Genomic DNA, 13040 nt, shown 5'->3' on the forward strand with positions numbered 1-13040 from the left:
GGGCAAAATGGCTACTAAAAATGAGACATTAAGAAATGCTGATCTAACCACATTTATCAATCACTGTTTTACCCCACAACTCAAATCATGCTTCTCTGCCCAAAAAAGGTCATGTGCATATTGGTTTGCATTAGATAGTTGCTCTATAGGAACATCTCTCTGACAAAGCTGCCATGCTGATCATTCTGCATTTTCCTTTGCGTGAATGTTCTTAGTTCAAACCATACATGCATGTTAGCACAAGCACAAGTGAAGTTTTCTCGGCTCTAAGCCATGTGCATATGAGATGGACTTGCATGTGGTATTGAGAACTTAATTTTGCATGAAATATTTTCATATACACAAAAGGGCTAATACTGTCCTCAGACAAATATGTTTGACTCCTGTCAATATTTAATGGGAGTTTTGTGCAAATATCTGAAGGCAGAATTTGATCCAATGTCTTTCTTTTTCATTTCATGACTGAAAACTGAGTAGAAATTAGAAAACTCAATCCTTTTTCTCCTTTGAAATATGAAATGCATGAATAATTTACGTTTATATATATATATGTACACATAGTGTATACACACACATATATATATAAATGATAGTAGATAACATGTTTCTAAAGATGCTTTTAATTATCATCAGTAATATATTTAAGAATTAAGGACAAGTGAAAAAAAAACAACTTTTAATCTCAGGAATAATACTGTGTTTAGACTAAATAAACTTGCTTTCCTAGAGAAAATCCTGCACTTTTTACTGAAAACAAGAAGATAATGTTTTATGCTCATTTGAAATGGCTAAACTTAAAAGTAGCTTTAAAGATCTGCTGGTGAAACATTGTTTATTTATTCATTTGTTCCTCTCTGCTTCACTTCTACATCTCTTTGATTATATTTCATTGCATAATGTATTTTGATAAAAACAGTTCCACATAGTTATGCATGGACTGGATAAACAGGATTTGGGATTTATTTTAATCTGGATAAAAATCTTCAGTGTACAGAATAAGCATAATTTAAATCATATCCCTGTGCTGCACACTGGCAAAGTTAAATTACAAAATAATGATTTACAGTGTATATTGTTTCATGAAAGAGCTCACCAGTCCCAAAGATTCAAAGATATTTTTAGGGTTTTTTTAAACTATCCTGTTCTGTTTTTCCGAAACTCTCTTTGCCCTCTTTTTCCCCTTCATTCCAATGTTATCAGTCCAGCTGATAATAGCATGCCTGTGGTGCTTCTTGTAGAAAGATGGCATATTTAGTGTTTGAGATCCTTTTTTAAGTTATGCATGTATTTTTAATACACACCCCATCCATGGATCTTCTGTGCATTAGAATAGCTTTATTAATTTATTTTACCAAGAAAGAAAGAAAGAAAGAAAGAAARRAAARRAAARRAAAGAGAAAGAAGAAAGAAAGAAAGAGTTCAAAGATATAAATAAGTGGGACAAACTTTGGAAAGTGTTTAGCCAAATGTACATGTTAATTTAAATTTTGAATGTGGAACAGGTACATTTTTGGTTTTAGATTTGGTACCATGAAAGGAGGTAGCAAGTCAGCATTTTTACATACAAATTTACAGAACCTTCTCTTGCAAGTATCTAAGCAAATGGTTTGTTTTCCATTTGCGGCTAGTCTTCTTGGCTTCAGTGATCACGCAAACACAGCAGAGTGCATACCTAACCTTGAAGGTTCAGAACCAAGTAAAGAGCAGGTTTCACCATTGCTTTGGTGAGGCTTTTTTTTATGGGAAATTGGTCACTGGTCATCACCACAGTTGTTATACTATACTGCTATGACCATTTCTTATGACCAAATGAATTCTGCCTCTACAGTTACTGCTGGCAATGTCTTTGAACCAGAAAGATGGGAAAGAAAACTAAAAATTCAAAAATAGGAAGGAGAACTTCCTTATAACATCAGAACAGTAATCAAAATTAGAAGTGTTTGAAACGAAAATTGGTTATACAGAAGGAATATGTAATCATGGTGTAAAGTGGTACTGGCATCTGTCTATGTGTCATAATGGAAATCATAAGATGTATAAGCCTATAAAAAAGTGTCTCTGTAAACTGTAAACTGTAAAGTAGTTCTTTCATTTTCTATAACAAAATTAGTTAATAAACATGAATGCCTATATTTAATCAAGTTACAGAAAACAGGATCTAATAGAAAAAAGAAGAGTTTCAATCTATTTGCAAATTAACTGATCTTTTATTAGTTTTTCACTGCATTATATTTTGTGGTCAAAGATCTCACAAACAAAAGCAGTTAACAACTTTGCAACCACCATTGTATTTCTGGAAATACATGATCTGGTCAGCTTCCAGCTTCTACAGATATGAAAAATTTTTCTCTTGAAGCAAGCCAATGGTTCAAGAAGCTGAAATCATTTCTGTCCACCTCACCAAGCAGTGTAACATATCTCAGAGATCACCTTTCAGATGTACTCAGAAATTGTAATAAGATTATAGATGAAGAACAATCTGCTGCAACTCCAAGTAATTTCAGCATAAAAATGTCACACAAATCTGTGTCATGGCAATGACTGATTCTACTTCTTGATAAGGCTGTCATCCATCAAATCTCATTGAAAGGTGAATTAGCTCATCATTACATGCTGCTTCTTTTTTCAACTATTTTAAGGACCTCCTTCATATTCTGCTAAAAAAAGAAACCTGACTCTGCAACATTCTCCTCAATGAAGAAGAGGAATCACATACTTCAAGTCAATATCAGAAAAAAGTCTTTGGTTTACATGGAAGTCCAAGAAGTGCTGAAACAGATTTATTGCCACCTGTGATCTTGTCCATTCTTTTCTAATTCGTGAAAGCCCTTGGAAATGCTTTGGCCTTTTGCTTATAGAAATAGTTAATTTCTGTAATTAACTATCACAGAAATAGTAAATTCTATTTTTTTTTCTAGAAATAGAACAAGGCTGGGTTAGAGGGATTTAGCCTAGATGAAGTTGTTGTTAAAAACTAAAATGCAAATCCTTGTGACAGAACTAAATCCTGAGCCTCTCTTCCCCCTCACAGCGGACAGCTACTAGGGGACACAGATCCTAATTCAAGATCCATGCAGTGCAATTTGTCCAGTTAGAGAGTTTCAGATAAATGCTACAATTAGGTTGCAAAAGGAATACCTTGCCACGGACAATAATATCTTGTGTTTTCTATAAAAATTGGACATACGGGTTATATCACCAAATATATGAATTAATATGAATTAATTTCACTCATTCTCACAGAACAAACTAAAGCAGAGCCTAGAAGACCACCAGACTATAGCCTGTTCCTTTGCAAATCTACTGACTAAGTAGTGCAGTGGGAAAAGTTGATTCACTTATAGACTAATATCTTATTTTAAGAATTACAAACATGAAAAAGTGTGAGGAAAGTAGAGGAACTTTCTGTAAAAGCTGTAGCCTGTCAAAACCTTGGGTTTTCATAAATGAACAGGATGTCTTTTTGGCCCATAAGGAGAGCCTTGCAAGGGAGCGGTCTTGGTCAGCACCACAGCTCATTAGTGAGTGCTAACAACCAAAACCATTACAAGGGAAAAGTAGGAGTAGTTGTAAGGATTAGCAATATCTGGGCAGGCAGAACAGAAAGACATATGCAAGTAAAGATGATATGGAAGCCTGGATTTGGGGGAACTTGTGGGTTTCAGGACCTAACATCAAGGGCTTTGGTAACAAGGGAGAGAGGAAGGAAACAATGGGGTTTTGATAAGAAAGAGGGCAAGAGGACATCTGGGACAAAAGGAAATAAATGGGTATTCTAGATTGAGAGTATTTGGGAAAAAGAACAGGCATGAGACATGGGGCTGGGTGTGAGATAAAAAGCACAAAACAAGAGACTTTGTTCTCCTTTACCAGGGAGATCCTAAGCACCTCTGACCAGGATCTTGATTTGAGGATTGGGAGATGCAGATACAGGACTTGGCATGTACAAGATAACCGGTCAACACTGGCTTTTCCTCTTCCTCTTTGTCAATTCCCCTTTCTGGCTGTCAGAAAGATTGTAGTTCAGCCTCCAGTGCTTTTCGGTGCTGTCAATTTTGTGAGTCTGGGTTAAGAAGCCAGTTTCCCAGCCTTTCCCTGTTTCTATTTCATCTCTGCAAGATGTAGATTTATGAGATTGGGTAACAAATGTATTCTATAGCTCTTTCTCATCAATAAGGAACAGGTGAATCTAAAATAATTTGGGATTTCTAACTAGGTCAGGAAAATGAGATTTCTGAATAAGTAGTAAAATATTTTTGTTGAAAAATATCTTAGGTATTTCTGGCTATGAAAATTCTAACAGTATGAAACAATTTAAACAACCTAGAAAATGAAAGAGGTAATTTTTTTTGTTCTTAATGAAGATGATAAATATGCAGTTCAGAGACAAAGTTATTTGAATGATCAGTGTGTTTGCATATACACAGTGGATAAAGGTAGTGAATAAAATAAATTTGAACTAAAACATAACTAGTAACATAACAGTGATTCATTCCCACTTTACTGAGTAAAATGGAACTTTAGAGCAATTTCATTATATGCAGAATTTCAATTTGTGCTTTTTTAAGCATTTGGAATTTTCAGTCTTCTTTACCAGGGTCAAATTCTGATATCTGTATTACCTTCAAAATATCCTCCTACAGAATTCTAATGGCTCAATAGGCATTTGGTTTGACTGAACTATGGTGAAGTCATCATTTAGCCTTAGATTTCAAAATTCACAGTAACTCTCTGAAATAATTAGGTTCCACTGCACTCCAGGCCTTTTTATACTTCCCAACATCTTATGAAAAATTAAAAGGAAGCCCCAGGAATCCCAAATCACAAGACAAAGGTGCTTGATAGCATCCTGGCTAGTAATACCCTAAGCAGAAAGTAACAGAGAACAGACTTAGGTTTATAGCAGAAACGATGATGATTTACTCACTCTGCCATAAAAGTTGTTCTATATAGATATCTGAGAAGTTTTACTAAGATATTTTCCAGGCTTTACATGCCAGCTGAGAAAAATACAAGCATTGAAGCACTGAAAATTCTTAAAAGAATAAAGTCTAAATTGAAATGTTTGGAAAATATTGGTTTAGGCTGTACTGTCACATGGGATAAGAAGCCTAGTTTCACCAGCCAGTATCACTGTGAATTTTGGTTATGCATTGTGTTACCTTTTTCATATTTTGAGAATAAAGAGGGGAAAATATAACCTTGCAGTTATATATGTATATGTGCACACATATAATGGTAATGGTTATATATATGTACAGATATACATATGTACGTACATACATACATATACACCCTGCGTTTTTTTCCTAATTTGTTAGCTAAAAGACAGCCAAGATGTTAATTTTGAATATAAATCCTCACTAGAATGAACTGTCCAAAGCATGGGTTTGTTCACTGTAAGTAGTTGAAAATTTCTTCTGCAAATTGTTCAAGAGCTTTTTTCAGCATTTAGTGATGCTGATGACAAAATATCCTGAGATCAGATCAGACAAAAAAGGCATCGAGTATGTTTGGTCTAAGACCACAGTTCAAGGTATTTTTAAGTTAACATCGTTGCTGAAAGAAGAAATTTCAGCCTCTTGGCCCTTCAGCTTTTCAATGTTTTTGCTGGATTAGTTTTCAGGTGGATCAGATGATACAGAGCAGGAATAAACATGTAATGTGAGGAAGAACCAGACTTCCTCTTTCAGTTTGTGACAGCTTAAATTGTCAGCTGAGTTTGAGAGTCTACCTTTATTTTTCCCTCTGTATGTTGGACACTTGCACAGTCAAAAACGAGTCTGACTCTGATCCCAGGACTAGAAGGGCTTATCCAAAACAAGTTCAAACAAACAGGCCTCAAACAGGCCCACAACTTTGCTCCCTTCTGCCCTCTCCAGCTGCTGCCTGGCATTTTATGTTTGATCCCACCTATATTTCAACAGAGAAAACAGAAGACAGAGGATTATTATATGCAGAGTTCACAGAATATCTTTGACTGCTGGTTGGGACAGTTGTATTTGAACAGTTATTGCTTTGGGCGTCAAAAGAAAAAAAAAACAAGAAGCAAAAAAACAACACGAGAACAGCTTGCACATGACAGAGAGAAATTATGATTTTACTAAATGGAAGGAAACTAAGTTTCTGTGGAGGACAAAACACAACTGTAGGCAATGCACTTACCACAGCAAGTGCATAAAGAAAATTTTCTTCTTGAAATAATTTCAGCTGGAGAGAAAGTGTGTAGAGTAAAATCAAAATAAAAGATAGTTTATATTCATTTGTGAGTAAGAGAAACGCTCCTTTTGTTTGACACAAATCAAGACAACTCAGGCCAAATCTTATGCTTCCTGCATGCCTTTATCATGAACAAAGAAAACTAGAGATATTTTCAAAAGATTTTAAACCAAATGAGTCAATAAGTAGCTGTTAGCCTAATACATAAAAGTGTAAGGCTATTCCAGTACATACTTCTTAACTGCGGTGGATCCGACATGATTTAAAGTTTAGGAAAAGCATCTACTGGGATTATACATAGAAATTTGTATTAGTCAGTGTCCTACCATATTTGACTTTACTGCTGTACTTTGACATTTCCAGTTATGAATACTGACCCACAAATAAAACAATAAAAGAAAATACAAGGATGTGACAATATTTCCATGTTTAATGACAAACAGCTAATATCCCAGTTTGCTTCTGTTTGGATTCTTTTTAAATATTCTATGTGGGACAGATGTCAAAACCTGTTCCAGAACTGAAGAGAGAAAATCCAAACGTCGTCATGAATCTTATCATTAACCCAAATGTAACAATCTTGTCAGTGACCCACTGACCCATTTGATAGTTGTCTGAGGTCATAGCACATAGATGTCTCCAGTTCTGTTGTCACAAGTGCATCTAGTACATGTATCAGCGGCAGCAAGTTGTCATCTTGTAAAAGAGCCAATCATGCAGCTGGATTCCCTCTCCACTTATAAAAGACCACACTCTTCAAGACAATATGAATCACATCCTTACTATCCTCCCTAAACTTCAATTGCTTATCGATTGTAAAATGTTTTATTTCTATCTGAATGTCATTCTCCTCTTCTGTAAGCATGCCAAATAGATAAACTGACATTATTTGATATGGAGAAAGTTTCATTCCAGACAGGAAGAGAAGACTGTACTCCATAACTATCAAGGAGGGACAAATGAAGCCTGTGGTCACAAAATTATAATTGTTTTTATTGCGGGTTGGGGGCCTGGAGGGTTTTTTGCTACTTTGTTACTTTTTTTAGAGGCTCTGAGTCTCTTGAATTATGCATGAATTCTGATTCTTGTGTCTAACCATGAAAATCTAGGATTTTTCTCACCAGGACACGATGGAGACTGTTGAGGAGATATTGAGTGTAACAATAGAAACATGGCAGGAAAGAATGGATCAATTAAAACTTAAATCTGTATAAATCTTTATTCAAATGATTCAGTAATTTCAGATTTATCATTGAGCAGAATGCTTTTTAAAGAGCAATTTCTGGCTTTACTGACTTCAAAATTTTAAATCCTTTTTTTTTTTTTGTATCACCTAATTTTGGAGTCATGCAAGTTCAAGATTATTTTGGCTTTAATCTTTTAGAAAAGACTATTTAAAATTTTTCTGATCACATTGAGGTGTGATTTGTATGCTTTTAAAGACCCAGAAACCTCACAACAAATGAAAAGAAGTGAAATACAGTATTTTAGTTTTATTATTTTTCAGCTAATCCCAAGATTTTGAGGAACATATGGATGATTTTCTAACATTTAGAGTTGTTAGTATGTGTACCTGTATTGGTATTTATATTGATTCCCACACTATAATAACATGATTTTCAATAAGATTGTTCCTGCTCTACACAAAAATATCTGTGAGAATAAGATATTTCCATATTAAAATATGCTAAAAATTATGAATATGAAATATTTTCACAAAGACTAATGAAAATATGAATATTGGAAGTGCACATGGAGCCTTGGGTTAGCAAGATGTTGTCCATACAGCATAATACAGAACTTAATTTAGAAACATCTGATTCTGTATAAGTACTAACTACGGGACCTGGATTAAATACCTCACCTCGTGCAATGTGAGTGACATGGTAAGCTCCTTTTAGTAATACAGTATATAGCAATGTTTTAACAAATTTGTCTTCAAATCAGCTTCTTTATTGGATTTCCAAAACTGTGTTAGTGGAGTAATCTCCAAATCTCTGTTGGAAATCAATGGTATTTGGGCACCTGTCTTCCTTCTAGACATTTGACAATTGCAATGTTAAAGAGTAAATATTCTTCCTCTGCGATGTATAACAACTGTTTTAGAATGTAAGCTCCATGGGGCAGGGACTTCTTCATCATAGGTGCTTGAACAGAAGCTACTATAATATTTCAGATGCTATTGACATATAAATAACTGTGAACTAATATGCAACAATCTTAGAACAGTTTCATATTAAGTATAAATTAATTATCAAAATAAGTGTTTCTTTAAATAAACCCCCAAAGTATCTTCAGAAATATAAAACAACAAACATGGTCTGCATGGTTTTTGCTTAATGGTAAAGTACAAACCCTTGATAAATGCGATAAATAGAAGCTGATGTGAAAAAATGAATACACTTTATCCTAAGGCTGTGCTCCTGAGATTCTAACAGTTCAAATACAATTTCCTGTAAGTACCTCTGAATTTAAAATATGTTCCATATTTTGCATCCTATAAAAATGGAGCTCTTTTAAGTTATATTCAAATAGGGATATAACAAAAGAATTACATAATTCAGAATAGGTCTTTTTTACTCACATGACAAGAGAACAATTTCAAAATAAACATCTGCAACTTTTCTCCAAATGTACCATTGACCAGACATATTTAGATACCAGTTTCTCAGTATCATTCAGCAAATAAGTTACTACAGCCCACAATATTTTTATTTCAACATAATTGTATTAAAATAAACAGAGTAGTTGTATACTAAGCCATTTCTGGTAATGTGATAGATATTGAAACCAGAGGGGTACCATAGAAGCTTTTCATTTTTCGTGTTTTCTTTTGCTTGTTGTTGAATGCTGGCTTTTTTGAGAATGTATAAATTCCATGTGATAGTGTCCTTTAAGTCGTGAAATTTTTGTATAAATGTGTGTTATAACATTCTGTTTGTTATTTCACAGTATTGATTTCCATTAGCAATGAGAAACATTTCAAACTCGGTTAAAGGTACTAATATTTCATTTGTAAATCACAGCTTGGCTTGTGTGCACAAAAGCCTCATATTAGAAATGTGTTCATCTTCTTCATTAGCAAGGGATATCAATTATGAATATCTTTATGCAATAAGAGTGAGTGCACAGACCTTTATTGTGCTGAAGTAAGAATGAAACCAGCAACAAGTGAATGTATTTTATATATTTATATATTTATTTATTTATTTATTTATACCATACAGGCTTACATTTTTGTAGAAAAATAGTATGTAGTTTAAACAGGAATGAATCAATAGACTGCTCTAATAACAAAAAGACACATGCTTTCATACAACTGGTACTATCAGTTCATGTTGTGCCCTTAGAAATATGCAATACATGTAGCCTGTCCCTTTACACCTCCAGGGGAAACATATGACCCATTAACTTCATTGATAGGAGATACCAGAATTTAACTGAAGGTGCATATTAACGTCAGCCCCATTCCTGAACACAGTGCATGTAGTCATGAAGTGGGCAATACTCCCCTTGAAGTCACTGGGAAAATTTTTTATTGACTGTAAAAGAAGCAGAGGTAAGACCATGCTCAACAATTTACAAAAGCTCACACCTAATGACGAAGTTGTAAGTAGCTTACTTTTTTTTCTTCTAAACAAAATTAACATGTTGCCATGGTACCCATGAGGAATCCTATGGTTCTACTTCAGGCAAACTCCCGTTTTTCTGAGTAACAGATGAGCAAGGACCATAGGAACTAGCCCCGTGGTTTCTTGTACTTGTCATCCACCCATGTAAATCTGCATAACACTATTGTTTCAGTGGCACATGTTGGTTTTTCTGATAAAAATCTAAGTCACACTCTTACAAACAGACTATATTTAACATTAAAATGCCCCCTAACTGAAAAATATCTCAGATAGCTCTCATTTTACAAATGTCATAGTTATTTCAGCAAAAAGCCATCTTACATTAAAAATAATACTTTTTGTAATTATTACAAATTATTGGTCCAAACAGGTGAGATCCAGTGAAGACTCTCCCTTTCCTAACTGTCTTATTTGTTATTTTACTGCAGTATATTCATTCATATACCTTGATATCATTTTTTACAATGAAAGAAATTTTAATAATGAATTTTTTCAGCACTACATTTTGAACCCCATTAGTATTCACATTGTGTGAACTTTGCAATATAGATTAAACTACACACTTGTTTGAAATATTCTGACAGTCCTTAGGACCACCTCAGTTTGTACATCGCTTCCTTCTTTCTGGCCAGGAAGAAAACATTAAAGATTATATAAAGCAGCTTTTATACCATTCATATGAAATCCTTATATTTGTCTTTCCAGGTCCTGAAGGGTTTTCCAGAATGCCTACAAGCTGACATTTGTCTGCACCTCAACCAAAATTTGCTTCAGAATTGCAAAGCTTTCCGGGGAGCCAGTAAAGGCTGCCTTCGAGCTTTGGCTATGAAATTTAAGACAACACACGCACCTCCTGGAGACACTTTAGTGCACTGTGGAGATGTTCTCACCGCTCTCTACTTTGTGTCAAGGGGCTCCATTGAAATCCTTAAGAGTGACATTGTTGTAGCCATTCTTGGTAAGCAGATTACTACAACACATGTTAGAAGAGGCAGGGGACTGAAAAGAAATGTCCATTGTTGTTCCTGGGGTAGGAGATTTGTGAATCTTTTAGTCACTGTTATTTAAAATCAAGTTGCTGGATAATTTGTTCAGGAGCAAAGTCTACCATACTCCAAGAATTCATGGGGACCAAAGAGCCGAAGACATCTAATATATAAAAGCAGGAGTGAGGCAGGCTTTTCCCTAAGTAGGTGGTAAACTGCAAGTTGAGGCAAGCAGATTTCAGGTTACTCCAGTCCTGATTATGTTGCATCAACCAAGTTTGTGGACAGCCTTTTCTTGAACTGCTAGGAAAGAATATGAGGGTACTGAGACACATAGACTCCATATGTTAACTGGAGGAAAACATGGACCTAATTTAGATATTCAAAGTGTCTTCTGGAGGCTTTCAGAAGAGTCTGCTTCTGCCYGCTGGGTATATAGAAAAGGAGGAGAATAACAGATTAATCTGATATAGATCTGGTATAGACTGGTACTTAAGTTTAACAACACTTAATAACACTTATTTAACTCATATTTCTAGTCAACATGTTCTTGTTTGTGTTGCATGGTGGGATCATTTGTTTTCTTACCAACCTCACAGTTATCCTATGAAGAGTGGCTCAGAACAATGATCTGTTCAGCCAGGAGCTCCTCCCCAGCCACTGATGGCTTCTATTAGTCTCCATCCTTGGAGATATTCAAATGCCGTCTGGACATGATCCTGGGCAACGTGTTCTAGGTGATCCTGCTTGCTCRGGGGGATTGGACTAGATGATCTCTAGAGATCCCTTCCAACCTCAACTATTCTACGATTCTGTGATATAGAACTATGGAGAATTTATTAGCTATAGCAATTTTAAAAGAAAAATAACTAAAACCATTGCTATTGCAATTTCAAAAGAAAAATAACTAAAACCATTACTAAACAAGATTGCTGATTTGTTACTTCAATTTAATATCAGGTGATAATTGAACAGATGAGCAAGGATTTTGCTATACTGAAAGACAGAACAGCTATAACATCATTAAGATGTTCTCCTTTCTATTTATTATCCACTGTGGGAACTTACAGGTGGAAAAGTAGCTGAAGCAACATGTGGACTGGTAACAATATGTTGCTATTAATCGACTTGTGACTGATTATTCCGCTAGTACTTTGCAGGGTAGATACGTGAGCAGAAATGCAAAGGTGTGCCTGCTGTTATCCTTCCCTGGGTTAAGACAGTGTTATCAAGATAATTTGTCAACTCATACTGTTGCAACTCATCAGCTGGGCCAGCTTTAGGTGCAGGCAAAGTAGGGAGAATTCAAGTATAACACTATGAAGTTTTTACTTACCTGTATGAGTGTCTTCCCCTGATTGTGAACAGTGTGGTCCATCAAGGATTTCATCTCTTACATCAAACACATGTAAATGACTGTAGTACTAACAGTTGAGAAAATTTGACAGGTTCATGAATTCATGAATTTCTTCCTGGACTGAAGGTGCAGACCAGTCAAGTTTTGCATGTTATGCACATAAGATCCTTGGGCTCCTCTCACACTGCATGGCTGTAGCAGCAGAACCCCAGGCATTGGCAGTACAATGCCGCTGCCTCTCTTCCAGCCCACAGCTCCTGAGACCACTTCCCTGCAGAGCAGGGGTCCAGAGTGGGAGAGAGGCAGTCATGTATGATTGCAACTGAAGGGAACTGCAATGTGGGCCCACATCTTTTGAATGACCCGTGAGGCAGGAGCCTGCCTCCTGGCTGGCTCCAATCAATGAGTCTGTGGTATTGTGAAGAATCTGTTAAAAAAGAATGGAAGATGATACAAATAAAAACTAGCCTGCAAAAATACCGCACAGAATCTTAACAAAGATTATCAATACTTAGCTAAATATTTTTAATTATTTTTTCTTACTGAAAAACCTGCATGGAAATGGACATTGAAAACTCTCGATGCTTTGTTCTCTGTGGGGGAAAAGAGTTCAGTCCCACAGAAGTAGCAAGGACAGTTTCTACCCTGAACAGGTATTCAACTTCATTGCAGAAGTCAGGGGTTCTGAGAAATGTTGTCCCCCTTTTTGTCTCCCAGTTTTCCTAAACTCATCTGCTGATGAGTAAGATCTGATTAATACTGACCTGACAGAAGTAATTCTGTGTCAAATCCTTAGGACAAATGATGACTGTGGACCTAGTAGAATCTACCACCTCTTTCAGTGGC

At 35.5% G+C, this 13040-nt stretch overlaps 1 protein-coding gene across 1 annotated transcript in view; it reads left to right on the forward strand.

Annotated features, from left to right (window-relative positions):
- The window catches only part of KCNH7 (potassium voltage-gated channel subfamily H member 7), a 102869-nt gene that overhangs the window by 62135 nt on the left and 27694 nt on the right, over positions 1-13040 (forward strand). The window contains exon 11 of the mRNA XM_026078072.1: positions 10557-10809. Within this exon, the coding sequence (XP_025933857.1) occupies positions 10557-10809 (253 nt within the window). The remainder of the gene's footprint in view (positions 1-10556; positions 10810-13040) is intronic.

This window comes from Apteryx rowi, unplaced genomic scaffold (assembly GCF_003343035.1).
Source record: "Apteryx rowi isolate R43461 unplaced genomic scaffold, aptRow1 scaffold_47, whole genome shotgun sequence".
NCBI lineage: Eukaryota > Metazoa > Chordata > Aves > Apterygiformes > Apterygidae > Apteryx > Apteryx rowi.